This window comes from Lutjanus erythropterus, chromosome 2, assembly GCF_056507025.1.
Source record: "Lutjanus erythropterus isolate fLutEry1 chromosome 2, fLutEry1.hap2, whole genome shotgun sequence".
In the NCBI taxonomy this organism is placed as follows: domain Eukaryota; kingdom Metazoa; phylum Chordata; class Actinopteri; order Lutjaniformes; family Lutjanidae; genus Lutjanus; species Lutjanus erythropterus.
Window position 1 is genome coordinate 44,713,283 of NC_139318.1, and position 18,645 is coordinate 44,731,927.

The window sequence follows — 18,645 nt, forward strand, 5'->3', positions numbered from 1 at the left end:
AGGTCACAGAGTCACAAATCAGTAGATTACAGTGACTGTGTGAGACAGACTGACTAAATAATATGAGTTTGAGGAAATAACAGAACAAGAACAACAGCAGTAAAAATGAGAAGAACTAAAGTAAGAAGAACACTCATTAAAAAGGAGCTGAGGGAAAACTGGAGGACAGGTTAAGATCACAAGATAAAATAATAGAATAATAAAAGAGAGGATACGTATTGAAATGAGTAAAACCTAAAATAAAAGGTAAAGTGTTAGAAGGAAAACAATACAGAGAAAACAAATAAATATACCAATTAACAACAAACAGACTGAAATGTATAAATAAATAAATGGATTGATAAACAATAAAGGAAAAGTCTGATCCTGTTGCATGTTTATTTTTGCAGCAGGAGGTCGTGAGCGCTCACAGAATCCAGCGACACCTCTGCAGATTTTCTGCAGATTTTCAATAGTGAAGCTGCTTGTAAAACTCAGAATGTTAACACGTCTCCACCCAGCTTTCCACCCCCATGTTTTCAGTTAGTGTTAAGATCAGAGTTAGCGGTGCTGTTTGAAAATGAGTCAAACACACAAACTGAGGAGGCACCATTATTGGTCAACACGGATCACTAACTGTTTCACTTGGATATGAAGATCATTTAAACATCCAAACGTTCTCAAAAGATTTCGAAAAATTTAGCTAATTATAGAGATAAAACATTAAGTTTTTAAGTCTTGAAAGTTTGCATCTCCCCCTGAAAATGCCTCACTGTGGTTTGGTTCACAAAATATTTAATGTGTTGTGTTGTTGTGTTAAGCAACTAGCAAGAAATCGCTCATCATTGGGAAAATAAGAAATACACACAAATCTATGATTTTGTAAAGTATTTCCCTGCATGCTGTAATCTTAGTCAGCGCTCCTCTGGCAGCAGCACAGCGTTTCTCCATCTCCCCTCACATCCTGCGCCTCAGGCGGGAGACTGACGGCTTTTACTATGCTCATGGGGACACTCTGCATCTCTGTTGCTCTAAAACTTTGTGACAGGCAACAGAAGAACAGGCAGACAACACAGAAGGAGAACAAGGTACGGTGGAAGAGAACATCGCTCTGGCAGACTTCGTCGTGACGAGAAGTAACCCGGTTTGTTTCATTCACTCGCCGTGAGCAAACTGACTCATAAACCCCCTCGTTCTCCAACAAATACTCACAGTTTGTCTTTAACGGCTGGTGATGAAATAAATTCAAATTCAAAGGTTCTGCTAAAATCTACTAAATATTTCTTTTATCCTGCTTGAGGTCATTTTGGTTGTTTTAATTTACTGCGTGTGACTATTTTTGCTCAAAAACAATCTAAATGATCCACATTACAAGCAAAGATTCTTCAGATTTTCATTCTAGATGGCTGCTGAAAACTGTAAAAATCAGCAGATTCTGTTTGGGTCTAACAAATATTGTTATAGTGTTTTATACTCACAGAGTGTTTGACCACATCAGCCCAGTCTGGAGCTACATAGTACTCTGAGTTGGCATCCAGCCACCTGGACAGCTCCTTTATGGCCGGAGCCATAGCACCACCAAGCTGCAAGGCAGGAAAACCACAACAATATTACAACAATGGTATAAATTATATTTTGGCGTTTTCCTGCTTTCCAACTTTATAGCGGCCTGTATGATCTCTGTCCCACAGCTGAACCGTATCAACAGAGAAGTCAGGAATTTAACGTGCAGACAAACTGATGTACTCTGTCTGTGTGTGTGTTTTCTACCCTGCGTCCGGTGCCTCGGTGCACAACAGGAACCCTCTCCTCCCCCGTCAAAGAGTTGATATCCAGCTTGGTGGGGTCTTTACAGCGGTGCCTCCTCTGCTTGGGACGCTCCACAAAGCCGTGTAACAGACCTGCTCCGGACTGCAGAGGGGGACAGGAAGGGCAGGACGGAGGAAAGATGAGGTAAGACAGACTCAATTTGATGTTTACATCAATACATAGGCATTGATAAACAGAGGATAGGCACAGATTTGTTTTTTTAGATATACGCACACAAGCTCAGGCACAAACTCCCACGACTCTCCTGTCCTCCAGCTGAAAATGGCTCATGATAACCGTGACACTTTGCTGATAAAAGCAAAAAAAAAACTAGAAGAGTAACCTCCGTAGAATCCAGATCCTCGCCAGGCAACAGATGATGAAGCACCTCCTGCAACGCCTCTACAACTGCAAGATGCAGCCAGTGAGGTTTGTAAAGTTTTGAATGAAATTTTTTTGTGTAGTCTCCTCTAAGATCAGGGTTTGGACACTTTTTTCCAGGGTCAAATTCAAGCACTTTTCAAGCATTTTCAAAGTGCAAACTCAAGCTTTTAAAGACACAACAGCTGTGGAATATGGAATTGTGCTACAAACAACTAAATTATGTTTCGTGAAGGAAAACAAAACCAAGTTTGTGTCACAGGACTGTAAGCAGACTAAGCATCCTATATAACATGGCTGAGCCAATAGAAAACATTCACTTGATTGCTAGACTAGACAAGAAATTAAAAAAAAAATCTACAACAAACTCTCAGCATGTTGTTGTCTGTTAACGTCCTGCTCACTGTTCCATCAGAGGCATCACATCAACAGAGGCTGACGGATCACATTAAGTGTAGTCACACGTGCAAAGCGGCCAGAGAGCCTCAAGCAGAGACATTTTCTTTTTGTGCAAAAGGCTGAAACAATTAATCTCTTCTGATTTAATTAATTTCTTTATTTAAAAAAAATATTCTGTCAGATATCGATTTATTATGAAAGTGATCCAATATTGAATCACATTTCAGTCTTTGGAAACTGAAATCAAGGATTTCCAGCACCCATATGAACCCTGTAAAACATAAAATAGTGTGACGGTATTGTAAGTGAAACTCCTGGGTTCACGTAACTGTACAAACTTAATGAGGAAGGAAATGGGGTAAGTCCAAACTTCTTAAATTCTAATTTTTACTTTTTAATTCATATTTATTCAGAACATTACAAGCAACCAGCCAGCTTTATTCTGAATAGTTTAGACTTGATGTTGACTCTTCAAAGGTCAGAGCCTGCATGTCCCTTGGAAGCTGTGACTATTCAGAAGCTTAAAGTTTTGGTACAGACGATCATCCCTCAGTGTCTGAATTCAGCTCCAGTAAGAAATGACTATTATGTTCGATTTCTCTCTTTTATAACAAACCAAATTTGATGACAATCAGTTTAGAATTAAATGAGTTATAGCTGATTTTGTAGTTAACTTTGCATCTCTCATTTGTTTACTAGTGGTGACACATAGCAGAGAAGCTAACAAAAAGGGGATTTATTTGTCTTGTAACTTCAGTGGATTATAACATATCAGGTATGGAATTAATCTGCAGATGCTCCAGTTTAAGATGAAACAAAACTTTTCTATGGATGTCAGTTTTTGAGCCAAAATATGTCCGGCAACAGCCTAGATAAGCCTTGTTTTCAGCCTAGCAGTTGCCACTTGCAGCCCCTACTAGCCAGTAAAATACACAAAGTGTAAACTCCGCCGCTATGGGTCACACACTAAAACAAAAAAAAAATAAAAGACGTACTTTAATGACGTTATGAAGCAGTGTGGGATCATGAAAGTTGTTTTCTTTACCTTTAAACAACCACCACAGCTGATTAAAATCTGACATGACTCAGGCAGAAATCATGTTAATGGACGAGGTGATGTATTCTAAGTTTTACTGACTTAAAGTTTAATCATGTCATCGACTTCCTTCCTCACTCTCGTATCCAGTGTATGCTGTGTTTTCCAGGAAGTTACAGCAACTACCAAGTAACTAGCAAGCAGTGACTAGCAGAAAATATGCCGTTATTTGAATAAACTACTAATTTTTCTACATTTGAACACTGTTGGAAACTTTTGGGATAATTTAAGTACACAACTCAACATACGTGAGTGAAGGCGGGGAGGTCCATGCTGTAGCCTGGATTCTGTCTCAGCCACTCGATCAGACCTTTGCTGGCTGCCTCTCTGTCCACGGCGATGATCTCCGGCTGAGGTGGCGTCTGGGTGGGGGTGGGCGTGGAAGAGGAGGACGGCGTGGGAGGGCCGGCGGGTCGCTCTGAAGGAGAAGGCGACGGCGAGGAGGTGGAGGAGGAGACGGAGGAGTGGCTGATCACCTCCACCCGGCCCTGCAGGTGGAAAGACACACACATGTGCAGCTGTTTTGAAATTCTGAGTAGGAAGACGGATTCTCCTCTCGAACGCAATCTTTTTTTTTCTTTTTTTTTTTTATTTACCTGATGACTTCTGCCCCCATAATGCCCCTGGTGTGGGTTCTCTCTTTCATAATGAAGCACATACAACATTTATAACTGCCCTCACACCTCCCTGCACCCACCTGTGTCTCTGGGAGGTGCAGTCCTCTGCTCTTGGTGAACTCAGAGTACAGCGCCTCCACGTTTCTCCTCCTGCCTCTCCTCCTCCTCAGTGAGTCATCTCCCCTCAGGTTTCCGTTAACTATTTGCCCCGTTACAGGGTGGATGAGGCCGGCCTGCAGTATCCCGGCCATGTCGATTCCCACAGATCCCGGGAGCGGTGCCGTGATCGGGGGCGGCGGCGGCAGCTTATGACTGCCGCCTGCGACCACGGCTTCTCCTCCCGTCCCGATGCCACTGGTGGTGCTTATTTCCCCGGACGACTTGGTCAGATCTATGGCTGTTTCTTGCCAGCCGTTAATCAACATGGCTCCTGTACGGTGAGAGGGCGGGGCCACCACCGGAGCGGCGCCACCGGAGCTGGTGGTGGTGGCGGCGGCATTGTGGCACGACGGTGCTGATTTCCCAGCTAAAACCTTGGCGGCGGCTGCGGCGGCCGCAGCTTCGTAGTCAAAAGACCTCCGACCTCCCGCTCGTTTGAGCTCGGGGAGATAGGGAGGAGCCACGAGCCTCTCCTGTAAGAGAGGCAAGGAGGTGAGGCGCCAAGCTCCGCGCCCGCATGCCCCGCCCCGCTGCATGTACTGTCGGGGTGGACAGGGTGGGTGAGGGGTAGACAAGAATGGGAGAGAGATGATGACTTTGTTAAACATACATATGGACTGAGACACAACACAGTGGCGGCTATCAACCAGACCTGGGTAAAACCATGAGCTCTGCAGATATTTTAAAAAAGTTAATTTAGTTTTTCCTCTTTGTTTGACTCTTCATGTCCCTGGAAGCTTCCGAAGCTCTCCTGGTTTGTTTACCTCTGAAAGTTTGAGATACGGACTCATCTGTTTTCTAGTCTACGGTGTGTTACATTTCAGAAACAATGCCGTTGGGTAAAACACACTGTACAGGTAATTATACTGTAGTTTTCACATTATCCTTTAAATTTGATCGATACATGTTTGTGTCTGCTGATTAAAGAAAATATATGAATAAAATATACGACTACCTGCCCAAGTCTGATATCAACATGTATAATATAAACAGTACACATTACAGAGACAGGGAACTTTACAAAAAGCAACAAAGCGATGGTGTGAACTAGAGGTGCCCAGTGCTGCCTGAAAAACCTGCTCTACATTTACATCATTGTCTATCCTGACTTAAGAGAGACGCAATTGAGAATCTGAGAGCAGCTGTGCATGAAATTATTTTTTCCAGTGCTGTTATCCAGATCACAAGGTAGTTATTTCATTATCTCGAGATAACAGAGGTTGTTTTTTCGTGATGGCCGTTTAATATTCCTCATTATTTTGAGAAAACAGACTGATGTTTTCACCGGCCTGTATGCGCACTGCGCAGAGCGTGCAGAGGATGTGTAGCCTAGAACACTAAAAAATGAGTTTCACTGATGGAACGACAGCAACTGACAGTTTGCCAACATGTTTTCCACACAGTGTGTACACAATCTGACACGTTCTGCTTTGGTAACAGCAGTCTTGTCCTTTCGACAGCTCAGCCTCCTCTTAAATGCCACAGCTGTCAGGCTGCTGTTCACTGTCATGGCAGCCTCTTTATGTGTGTTTTTGCTAAATGTGTGATGTGCAGGTCATGGTTTTTTTAATATCAGCACCAACTAAGGCTGCACGATATGGTAAAAAAAAGTCATACTGTGATCATACTGACTGAAACTGCCATTGCAATACATGGTACGATCAGTGATTTTTGCATTACAATTTTTTAATTTTACTGTGAAAAAACCTAATAAAATTGTGATGATGTAATATTTGTTGGTGTCTGTACCAAACAAACCTGCAGGACAAAACTTTCTCTTTTGTCTTTTTAAGCCAAGTGTTTGGCTGCACTTTGACAAAAAAATTCCATAATTTAACCTATTTTGACGCACTTTGAACAGAAAACAACTGAGCTGTTTCGTCACACTGTCAACCGCCCTGACCAAACCCATTATATTTTCTAGTAAGCTGACTGAACCTGTGTGTCCCGCGGGTTGTGGGCCAACCTGTGTGCATCACTGTAGGCCATCAATAGAGGCAAACATTTTTTTAATGAACTGTTAAAATGTGAAATATTTGGGCATCCTTCTCACTCACAGTCTTGAATGTAAGGCTTCAGCTCAGACCGCAGCTGAATGGGTTGATTATCTCGTTACCTTGAGATAACAAAGTTTGCTTTTTCAAAATAATGGCATTACTGCAAACACGGCCGTTCTCGGGTTCTGTAAAGTACTGTACCTCCTTCCACAAAGATATTTAATGTGTTGAGCTATAAATCTAACAAAGATACACTGCATAATATATGTGTTAAAGGCATATACTACTCTTTTCATACCTAATAAGAAATATCCCTGACAGTCTGTAAGCTATGAGGAGAGTCTATCAGCTTATTTATTAGCACCATCAGCTGTGCAAACTGGACACCACTTGTATGAACCATGGCGTGTGAAAGTGGAGAAATATGTGGACAGATGACAGATGCATAGATATGTACAACAGAGGGAGTTCGTTCATTCGTTCAGAGGGTCACCCGCGTGTTCTCACCTTAGGTAGTCTTGTTAGAGGTGGAGGGATGGAGAACCCCAGCCCAGGACTCGCCGTCTGAACCCGGGCCTGGCCCGGGACGGAGCTGGAGGCCGTGGTGGGCAGGAAGCCCGCGCGGTGGTGCTGGTGTTGGGCCAAACTGTTGGCCAGGCAAGAGTTGGCAGCCAGGGAGCCGGGCGAGTCGTACTGCTCACTGGATGAAGGCCACTTCCCCTTCAGGATGGCGTGACAGATGCTGTCCAGGCGGTTGATGATGACCCGGTCCTACAGGGAGGGTGATAATGTGAATGGGTGTAAACTGGTTTAAAGTCAGAATCTCAGAGTCTGATACAGTGACACAGGAAGTGCAATGTTCCACACAAACACCAAAAAAAGTCAAAGCTCATTCTGACATTTTAATCTCTGTTTTTGTCTTTTGCCGTTGCAAAATTGGACTGTAAGATTCTAAAAACAGCACAAATAATCACAGTAAAATTTGTGTTTTATAAAAAACCTTTTACAACAAAAAACACTGTTTTTATTATGATGATAAAAATATGATGGGTATAATCAGCATTTTATTGATACTCTTACTTTTATTGAAACTCAATCAATATTTTCTATCAGTTCTTTGCCATCACGAAATAGCTGCTTTTTAAAAATGTATTATTTTATTAGAAATTCAGAACAAGTTTAGAATAGAATAACAGTAACAGCAGCACTAATCTTTATAACAGCAAAGTCACTATATAAAGTCAATAATACCTCACTGGAAACAAATTTAAAATGTAAATAAAATAAATCATATTCAGAAAAACAAAATATGAACATAAAAAATAAAGGAATCAATACTACAGTTTTTAATAATAACATACTATATAATAAACTAAAAACAACCCTTCTGCCTACGAAAAGAAAATAACTAAACATCAGCAGACTTGTGATAGATGTCATACAAAACAAACTCTCAAAATGCCTCGACAGACATTTTAGACATAAAAGACTCGACGGTACCTTTGGCCACTCAGAAAAGGAGTAAAGTGCTTTCTCCTGTAACAGCTGAGCGATGGTCGGCTCCCTGGTGTCGTGGAGGCTGTCGGGAATCTCGCACATGGAAATGGGAGCTGCAAACCTCGGGCTGCCAACGTAACCTTCAACCACTGTGGAAGAGGACGACGGGTTAAAGGTCAACGACGTGCCTTCGGCTTAAAACCAGAGCATTTTTAGCAAAACTGAATTCTTGCAATCACAGCAAAAAGGTGACATCATGAAAGCAAACATCAGTACAGTGTGCAGTTATTGACTTCCTGATCCAAACACTAAAATTCAACTACTTGAATGATTGGGTTTATCTTCTCAGGTCATTTATCAAATACAGACACTGGTTTCTGCTTCTGCTGTAAATGTGCCAGTTTTTTTCTCTGTTTCATATCATTAAATGATTAAGATTTTAACATTGTTAGCAAAAGGAAAAGATGACGTCTCTGCAAGTGTGTGATAGGAATTACTCATTTCATAGAACTAAACAATATATTTGATGATTAATCAATAGATAAAATATATCCACAAGCGGCAATGATCAGGGTCCAACTAATAGTGAGCATTTGGATGCTTTGTCTTCATTTGCTGTCATGGTATTTGTTGATTTGTTGATTTGTTGTCATGCAACTGTTGATTTTGTGCATCATAAGAACCGTCTGTCTCTTCTCCTCCATGTAGTGCAGGCTTTGTTTCTATTTATATCTTTATACTGCTTATGGTTGATTGGATTTTCAATGCTTTTATTCTGAACATTTGTATTTTCAATATTGCCAGGCTGCTCAGGGACTATAGACAGAAATGTGAATTTCTGGCTCTGACTCTGTAATATTTTAGAAATGTTATTAGTATGTACTGTGTACTAGTATGCACAGAATTCTTCATTCCAATGTGCAATAATCAGGTGTATTATCATCATTCTATGTGCAATATAAATATTACATCTGTGCAATGGTGTAAATTCAATTGCTGAGTCTCCTTATATCATATATACTGTTCCTACTTTGACTTTTCCCGTTTATAGTGTTCTGACTTTTTATTTGTATATTTTATTTTTTATATGTTTTTTAATTGATGCTGCTTTCAACCTTTGAAAAACAACAAAGCTCTTACCCGGTGTAGTCGGCCTCTCCTCCTTCACTTGTCCTTTCACCACCAGACTTCCCGAGGTGTCCACCAGCCCGTCCGCCTGCTCCAGCTTCGGGGTGAGGACAGTGCTGTCCGCCTCCAGCAGCTCCTGCTTCGTCTCGGCTTTGATCTCGGGCAGAGCTCTGAACCCGAGGCCCTCCGGCTTGGCCTCGGGTTTAATCTCAGAGCTGTCTGGGTAGGTTGTGAACTCCAGACCCTCCGGCTTCATCTCGGTCTTCAGCTTGGCCCCGTCTGGATACACGGCAAACCCCAGAGCCACCGGTTTTGCTTCGGGCTTGACTTCGGCACCATCTGAGAAAGCTGCGAACTGCAGGACGTCAGGTTTAGTGTCTAAACTCTCGGGCTTCATGGGCAGGCTGAGATTCTCAGGTTTGGTCTCCAGTGCTTCTGGTTTGACAGGATAGTCTAACTGTTCAGCTTTGGTCACCAAATCTTCAGATTTAACGGCGAAGGGGAAGAATTTTCCATGTTTGACCTCAGAGCTGTCAGGATAGACGTCCTCAACAGTCTCCATCTTGGTCTCCTCTACTTTGATTGGCAGCTCCAGCTGCTGTGGTTTCTTCTCAGCACCACTGTCTGCTAAAAGAGAAAATTTAACATCGCACTTTGTGTCAACGCTGTTTGCAGGTAGAGAAGGAGCCAATTTGATTCCATTTTGCTCGACTAAGTTATCTTTGTTGTCCTGATCAAGGGAGAATGTCAAAGCTCTATTCTTACAGTCTCTGCTGCCATCTGCTAAAGTCAGATCCTCGACTGTACCTTCATAGTTCTCCTGATCCATGGAGACTTCGGCTTTGACTCCGCCGCCGCTCCTTGTGGTGGTTTCATCAGACTTTGAAGCGACTGCAGGGGATGAGACAGAAGCAGCGGGGCAGGACGGTCGCGTGTATCCGGAGTAAATGCTCTCCAGCTCCATCTCAGAGGGTTTGGCATCTTGTTGTTTCACAGCCTTTCCTGCCGTTTGATCACCGGGCTGAAGGTCCATAAGAGAAACATGATCCATCTGCCCTTCCGATATCTCATCCACTTGATCTGCGAGATCCACCGGACCGTCATCGCTGGAAGTTTGCACAAACTCTCCTGTCGCGTTTCCCATCAGTGTTTCGGCGTCAAGAGAATTTTCCATCGTCTCTTCCTCCACTGTTTGATACAGAATCAAGCCGTCCACCTCTTCCCCAGGCACTTCGATAGACTCGGGACACCCAAGGCTGCCCTCCTGTCCCAGCTTCCCAAGATGCTCTGCTCGGTCGAAGCTCTCCTGCAGGTCTTCAGACAGTTGGTTTGAGACGTCCATCCTCTCGTCCTGTTCTCCGAGCCCTGGCTCTGGCTCTATACTGTCCATCTGTGGTACCTCCATGGGTGGATTCAAGACTCCCAAACTCTGGTCCGCACCTGTCAGGAGAAACCATCAAGATTAGTAGAGGTTGGCAAAATTAATTTAGTAAGAATTCAATCGTGGAAATGAGCAAAGCAACTGAATGTAGAAGGAGTGATTCTTATGGTACAAGTTTTTTAGGGAGGAAAAAGAACAAAATCTAGTGGAAAAATGATGAAGTCTATGGCCCAGTCTTAATGTCCTCCCTACAGTCTTAAAGCTAAACTTCTTTTGTCTTGTAGAGTAGGTGCTCCTTCCATGTTTATTTCAACGCTTCTAAGCTTTCCCTGTTTAATGTCACAACACTATGAACTCTGGGTAATTCCTTCAGTCAAAACCTGTAACAGTGCAGACTGTTGGACTGTTGTTATAGTTCAAACAGTGTCTTCAGTCTGTTGCATTCAACTTTTTATGACCTTATTCAGAATAGATCTATCTTACTGGTAACACTGGCAATCTTGATTGTTCACAGATTTAGATTTTTTTTAATTTGATTGGGTAGATTATTTATAGTTAGAATAAGTAGGATTTCGTCATTGTCTAGTGAAAACAACTAATGTCCAAATTTGGTGATTCTGAAAAGAAAGAAAGAAAAAACAAGGAGGAAGAGCTTCTTTATAAGATGAGACGACTCTATTTCTTAAGCCAAAAAGCCACAAAAAAAGCCAGAAAGACAGCTGATTGATGAGGCTCATTCACAGGACATCACAGAGTGACATTTTTTGAGTTGGTAAAGCGTCAGCAAAATAATGAGAAAATAAGAAAGTATGGTTGGAGGGCAGGGCCTCTCCAGTCGTGGGTGATAACTGAAAGGGATTATTTTTATATAACTGGGAAAATCTGCATAATTTGAATGTGCTTCCCAAAGAACATGTAATCAACATTTTGAAGTCTCTAGCTCCGTTCTTGTGGCATTTATGTGACTGGACTTTGTTCTGAAAAACATCTTCAGTGCTACTGGTTCTTTTGGACATACCTCGCTCTGCATCACACTCGTCCCTGTCCAGACTTTGACCTCCTTGTTTGTTCTGCTCCACGGTCGCCCTCGACAGGTCCTCCACCTCGTCCTCGTCCTTGTCGTCGAACTCGAATCCGGCACCTCCTTCCTGGCTTTCTCCTTCCTCCACAGGATTGGTCAGGCTGTCGGCGACATCGGAGTGGCCCAGCCTATCCTGCGGCTCGTGGGCGGTGATGTCAGAGAGAGAAAGGGGAGGAGGGGGCACATAGGGAGGAGGGGGGCTCGCTGACAGGTCGGTTTGATCTGCGCTGGGCTCCTCACTCACACCAATGTCCTGAATACATAAAACAAAAAAGTGTCAATATTAGAATTACTCAAGAATTGCATTGTGATCATATCATGTTCTTTTAGGTTTTAAGGTTTTGTTTTAAACACATGAAGACTTTAGACTGAGTGTGATTAAAAATGAAAAATATTTCATCCTCAATAAAATTAGGGCTGAAACTGATAATTGTTTTAATAATCCTTTAAGCTGCCAGTTATTTTCACAATTAATCAATAAATATTTTAGTCTATAAACTGTCCAGAAAAAGTGAAAAATGTTCATCAAAATTTCCCTGAGCACAAAGTGACGTCAGTTGCTTCCTTTGTTCAACTTAAAGTCCAAAATTCTTAATTTACTTTCATAAATAACAAAGAAAATCTGCAAATCCTCAAACTGAAGAAGTCTGAACCAGCAAATGTTTGACATTTTTGCTAAAAAAAACAACTGAAATGATTAATCAATTATCAAAATATTTGCCAACTAATTTTCTAATTAGTTTCTAACTAATCATGTCTCAAAAATTGCAGACTGTTGCATAACTCTAACAGCCATTAAAGAAGACAAATACAGTTTTCAGTTTTCAAAAGAAATGCACAGCCACTGAAATAACTTTATTACATTTCTGTTGGAGTGGTACGACCCTGACAAGTCAGCTAAAGCTGAAGTGGCTGACTTCATCCTCACATGATCTGTTTATTGAATATATAAACTCTATTTTAGTGTCTGAAAACCTGCTTGAATGCCTGGATACAGGGGCTACTATACACTTGCCTTCCTGAAATTATGAATTACACAGTCGTTTTAGCATGTTTGACTATTTCCCGCCCCACTGAAACGATAATCATTTGCTCTGCAGGTTTCTGAAAGGACCCTGATAGCACCTGAACACAAGAACCAACCTTGAAGAGCATGTAACTCGAGGACAGCGGCTCCACGGAGTCTCCTGCGGAGGGGTGGGAGGGAGAGGATGAGGGTGGAAGGCCCAAACACTCCTCCAGAGTTCCACCTTCCTCTCCACCTCTGTCTCCACCCTGCGCCTCCTCGTCCTCCTCCTCCAGGAAGCCGGTCTCCAGAGTGGAGGGACCCAGGATCGGATCGGATTCGTTGAACATGTGGTGAGCTGGACTGGAGTGGTCTGTGCCGTCCCAGGGAGCCTGCAGGGATGCATTTTGAGTCATGCATTTTGTAATTTTACTTAAAAAGTACAAAAGAATTAGCATCAAGTTGTTCTCCCTCTGCTTCTCTGTTCTTTGTTTTGGTTCTTTGCGTTGGTAGCCGGCCTCTGAGTGCAAATGAGTCCCTCCCTGTGAAACGGTTGTTTCAGCTGTTTCTTTTCACATCTAACTCTGAATTTAGGATTTATTTCAACCAAAAAAAAAACTGAACGATGATTGTTGGAACAGTGGAGAGATGAACAAAGAAGGTTTTGGTGAATTTTATTCAGTTTCTATCAAGTTTGAATGAAGTGTTTCATGATGATCTGCTAGGTAAAAATAGGTTTTGAGGACACCAAGGGCAAGAAAGTTTTTATTTTTAATTGTTCCCAAGGAGGACAGAGCTTCTGCAGCAGCATGCGGTCACCTAGAGAAAAGGTACTGCACCCAGCGTCTTTTTTCCGAGTACTACACCTTTTTTGAGCGCTTCTACTTGAAAATCTTTTCAGAAGGCTGCTAGCGTTCTCACCATTGCTTTCTTTCAAACAGCGAAACATATATTTGATGGGAAAAGCCCATTTGTGAGAACAGATCAGTCTGATGCTGAATGCTGCCTGAAGCTTTTCTCACTACACAAGTTGTTAGCTTGTTGTTAGCTGTGTAGTCCACCCTCTGGTATTTTAGCATTGAGTTAGCTTATAGTTTATGTCAGTCATAATGCCAAGCACAGAATGTTTTTCTCTCGCTGTTGCATCCCAGCTCCCAGCGATGGACGTCATCGTCCATCATGATGCCTGAGAGGCATCGACCATCCTAACATTGTGATTTAAAAGTGACTTAGAACTAATCAATATAAATTTTAAGGCATGTCAGCCAGAGAGCGCAAAAATGAAAGAAGGAAAAACAGCATAAAGTGCTGCCCAAATTGTAATAATTATCCCTACTATAAAAGAAAGTATATAACAACATCAGCCATATGCCACTTCGCTCAGTCCTACCCAGAACTCCCCAGCTCCCTGCCAGCAGCTTTCTGCCAGAACGTTGTAAAAACACTACATGGACACAGGCCAGACGGCTGTTTCTGGTAAAACAAAAAGGATCTCACTCCTTAACAAGAGGTTCTCTCTCTGTGGGGATCCCTTCGATGATGTTGTCAGACACTTAGAACAACCGTCTGAGTCTGCCAGGCGGCAAAAACAATCACTCTGATGGAAGGATTACGTTAGCGTTTGGCAGCTGAGGCTTATAGCCAGAATATTTTCACATCTACCTTGGTGAATGAAGGATTTATTTTGAACACGGATGGTGAATGTTGGAACAGTGGACAGACCAAAAAAGACAGTTTTGGTGAGTATGAATTAAGTGTGTTTTATGATGATCTGCATGTAAAATTCCTGTATTTGTTAATGCAGTCTGGCAGGTTGTTTTAGGCTGGTGCAGCGTGATGCTGGTGTGACATCTAGTGAAACTTTAATGTTGCAGGTGGTAAGGGTGGACCTTATTCTAATTACTCTACATACTAGCCTGTTCCCTGTGGAGCAGCTGAGTTGTATCTTAACCTATGATGATGCATCATAACTTACGTTGTTAGTAACTTTCCACCATTGAGACTTAACAAAATTTTGTTTACCTGTAGCTGATCCAGCTCCACTGACGGTGCCATCAGCCCGGTTTCCTCCGAGGAGCCCTGCTCACCAACCAGCACGTCACTCCTCAGTTTCGAATCGAGGTCTGTTCCTCCGACACCGTACGAGTTGAGCATGCTTTGACCTCCTGCAGCTGAGTTGAAAGGGAAACCGTTGAGGGCGTCTTTGGAGGTCTTCCCTCCGTGCAAAGCTTCCGCAGACATGGCGTCATGGTGCAGCGAGCCCAGCTCCAGGGTTTCATCCAGAGGGGGACAGTCGAGGAAATCTCCCCGCGATCCGGGGACTATCCCCAGACTGGGTGAGGCAGAGTTGTGGGAATCCAACGACGGAGGGTGGAGGTGAGGGTGAGAGGAGGAGGAAGAGGAAGAGGAAGGAGAGGGAGCGGATGGAGGCACGGGGTGATGCTGGTGGTGATGGTGGTGGTGGTGGGAGGACTGGTGGGGATATTCGGGAGGCTGAGGGGAGTGGCGACCCAGGCCCGAGTCATACAGACAGCAGTGAGGGTGAGGCAGCTGCGGGTGAGACGAGGAAGAGGAAGAGGAGGACGACGACGAAGACGAGATGCCGGGATGAGTCGCCAAGCCCGGGTGGTGAGGGTGATGGTGACTCTGAGGATGAAGGTGAGAGGGGTGTCCCCTGACGTAGTTCCTGTGAGCCTCCAGGAAGCTCAGCTGGGGGTCGTTCAGGATGTAGAAGTCGGTGCGGCTCAAGCCGTGGCGCGCCGCCCCGATGAGGAGGTCGCGGTCGTGTTTGCCAGACTCCCACCAGACCGGGAGGTAGAGGGAGGGGCGGCACAGCTGGAGGCGGGCCGAGATCAACGGGTGACGGAGAACCTGAGGGAGGGATGCAGTTCAGACAGAAAGAAGGTGTAAATATAAAACAGCAGAGATGCAGCCATAAAAGGAAAAAATAAGAATAAGATGGTCGTCTTTGATCTGCAATTTATTAGCAGTGGGAATTAGAGGCTGACATTTTTCCAGGAATCCTGTCAGACAGAATCCTGTGGGATTCCCGTGGGGTGGGACCAAGTTTCACTATTCAACACATGACTGGGACAGAGAAAAAAAGTCAAGAAAGTGGACAGGACGGGAATTATTATAACAACAGGCAGTTTTTTTTTTTACATATAAATATGCACCCATTTGTTCACATCCATTTGATCTAATAAGACAGATGTTGACAAATGAGTTTTCAGTCTGTTTATCTCACTACAATCATCTAAATTTAAGCAAACTTAAGCAGACAGTTTGACCAACAAATCCCACTGATGGTGACCTCTCTTAACCTCACCAGAGAAAAAACACAGCACCATCTAGTGGACAGAAAAAGCAACTGATTTTTATCATTCTAGAACCAGAAGGTTTCTTTTGGATTTGCATTTAATATCGCCACACAAAATATTGCAATCCTGTGCTGCATTGATTTTTTTCCTCCTACCTTACACACTTCAGAATAACAAATGGCAGAAACTTCTGTTTGCTTTGCTATGTTTTCATTCTCTTTATTTTTTTTTCCTCACTATTTCAAAATGTCTTGTCAGAAATGTCAGGACTAAGTTCTCCTAGTCTGAAATATCCTCGTTTGACGTGACTGTTATTTTACATGTTCCAGGGAACTTTTTCATGACAAAAAGTTCTATTCAAACTTTAAGTCTGTTTGGCTTGTATGTCCACAGGTTTTCAACATGCAGTAAATATATGAATATACATATAGAAGTGTCCATTGATAGAAGAACCATGGTGATGGGACTTTATGAGCCTCGGTAATGTAAAAAAAAAATGTTATTGATCGGAGACGTAGTGAAGTTTAAGGTGCCAACCACGAATCACAGCATCCCCGGTTCTCCTCCTGCTCATTTCCTGTCATCTCTCTAGTGTAGACTGATCATAAAGGCATAACATGCCCAAAAATATACATTAAAAAGTATCAATAGTGTTGAACTCACAAGTCAGTCAGAGAAAACAAAAGGTTGTTTCCACCTATTATTATTATTATTGTTATTATTTTTAAATAATGTTTTCATTATTTTTTTTTAATTTAAAGATGCCGTAGCAATATAATGGCATAACAACACAAGTGCAAGTCACATATGTGTCGTTCTATATCTTCCCTCGCTTCCCAGTGCCCATTTCCCACCTTCATCCATCTGATAATGTCTAGAATAAATGGGTTACACTGATAGTTTAAATAAAAAATATGGAAATAGAAAAAGAAGAAGAAAAAGAAAGAAAGAAAGAAAGTAGAAAAAAGCAACAAAAAAACAAAGAACTGTGGAAAAAGAGAGAAACAAAAAAAAACAACTATCAAACAAACAGAAGAGAACAGAGAGAAACAAAACCCTTCCTGCTATTATTAAGTTAATCAGTTCATAAAATTTGATTTGGTTTGCTGAGAAACTCTGCAGAGACTGATGACAATCTCCCAGCTTTAGTTGTTAAAACTGGGTGGAAAGTTTAAGAAAAAAACAGCTGTCGAACCATTCAAAGTCTTCAGGGCAGCCCTTCATACTGGGGCACTGACACCATGTTCCTTCCACTGATGAGGACATGGGGAGAGATCATCGTTTCTCATAAAGTGATCAAAAAAAACACAGGGGGCTGAAGGTTTTGTTTAGCGGCCGTTCTCGCCGTTGTTCAAGCAACCACCCTGCATTAGAAATCCCCAGATGATCGAGACTATCATAGTGTGAACCAAAGCATCAACAACTGTTTCCCTTCTACTGTTTTACTTTTTCTTATCTGCTTTTGGGATGAATATGTTTGAGCACTGGCAGTATGGTTCCCATCATGGGTGGGATGATGCAAACTGGATGCAACAAAAACAGTCAGAGTCAGCTGTGGGCATCACCTGCGCACCGTGTTTTTTTTTTAACCAATTGGATCACTTCTGACACTGCAGAAAACTGATTCGTAGACACATTTATGGGCGTCTGTCTTCCCCAGACTCTTATTTATGACACCAGAAGACGAGAGCTGTTTTGACACAAAATGCATCAATCAATTGCTACATGCAAAAAGTCAAAAGTGATGAATCAGGTTCATTTGTGCACCCATCAATGAACTGACACGAACTCGACTCTACGCAAACAATCGTCGTGCTGCAGACGATCTTTGAAGTAAACTCTGAGCTCGAGCTGCGACAGTGAAAGCCGGTATTAATGATGAAGCTTTGTCTCTTCAAAGAGCCCACCTGCTCTCTGATCTTGCGGAGCAGCTCAATGCGGTATAGAGTGCGGGCAGCTCTCTCCTCCGTCAGGGGCTCGACGAGCACAGCTGGATCCACCAACCCTGGAAGAAACCAGAGAGAGACGCGGAGGAAGTGAGAGGCATGAAGAAGGTATGAGAGACGAAGGCAGGGAGGGTGAGAGGAAGAGGATAAATAAACTCAAGTCTGTTTGTGAGTCACTCCTGTCTTTGATGAGTTTACACCTCATCCCACACGTGTACAGCAGCTTAAAATAGCTGTGTGAGCGTGTTATACATCCTCTCATCAGCCGATCATTAAAATATATATATTCATGTTAACATGAATAAATAAACCCACTTTTCGGGGATGCACCAAATGTCATTTTTTCCAACCTCTGAGGTTTTTAATTAAAACTTGACATGTCTGTCATCATAATTTGTGACAAAAAGAGTGATTCAACAAATTGAATGAGTACAGGACTTAGTGTTGCATTGCATACTGAAAATTATGATATTTTTCAATACTTTTGCGTTAGAATAGGGTCAGTATTTGAATTTCCTAATGTGCGGTACTTGTTTTGGGTTACTATAGGTGTGTTGGCACAGAAGGTGAAAGCAAATTCGTGCATTACAAGTGTGTGTTTGAGTTCAGTCCAGCCTCGCGAGCCACTATTGCTGAAATTTTGCTCTGATCTGCTACATTTTACTTCACAAAACATATGGACATACAGAGAGGAGAGGGGGAAAAGAAACTAGAGGGAAACAACAGAAAAGAGTGTCTCAGTGCAGAGTTTAGTTACAGTTTTTGAAAATCATGATACTAAACCTGGTAAATTTTGCTACTGTGACAACACTAACAGGACTTGTGTCCATATGGTGTTTTTCTGTGGCA

The 18,645-nt window shown here is 42.6% G+C and overlaps 1 protein-coding gene across 1 annotated transcript in view; it reads right to left on the reverse strand.

Moving 5' to 3' along the window:
- Positions 1-18,645, reverse strand: part of chd6 (chromodomain helicase DNA binding protein 6) — a 159,946-nt gene that overhangs the window by 2,176 nt on the left and 139,125 nt on the right. The window contains exons 34-44 of the mRNA XM_084741045.1: positions 17,758-17,855; positions 14,553-15,401; positions 12,668-12,922; positions 11,462-11,777; positions 9,069-10,502; positions 7,938-8,083; positions 6,945-7,208; positions 4,362-4,979; positions 3,913-4,152; positions 1,750-1,890; positions 1,458-1,562 (exon numbers count right to left, since the gene is read on the reverse strand). Of these exons, the coding sequence (XP_084597171.1) occupies positions 1,458-1,562; positions 1,750-1,890; positions 3,913-4,152; positions 4,362-4,979; positions 6,945-7,208; positions 7,938-8,083; positions 9,069-10,502; positions 11,462-11,777; positions 12,668-12,922; positions 14,553-15,401; positions 17,758-17,855 (4,466 nt within the window). The remainder of the gene's footprint in view (positions 1-1,457; positions 1,563-1,749; positions 1,891-3,912; positions 4,153-4,361; positions 4,980-6,944; positions 7,209-7,937; positions 8,084-9,068; positions 10,503-11,461; positions 11,778-12,667; positions 12,923-14,552; positions 15,402-17,757; positions 17,856-18,645) is intronic.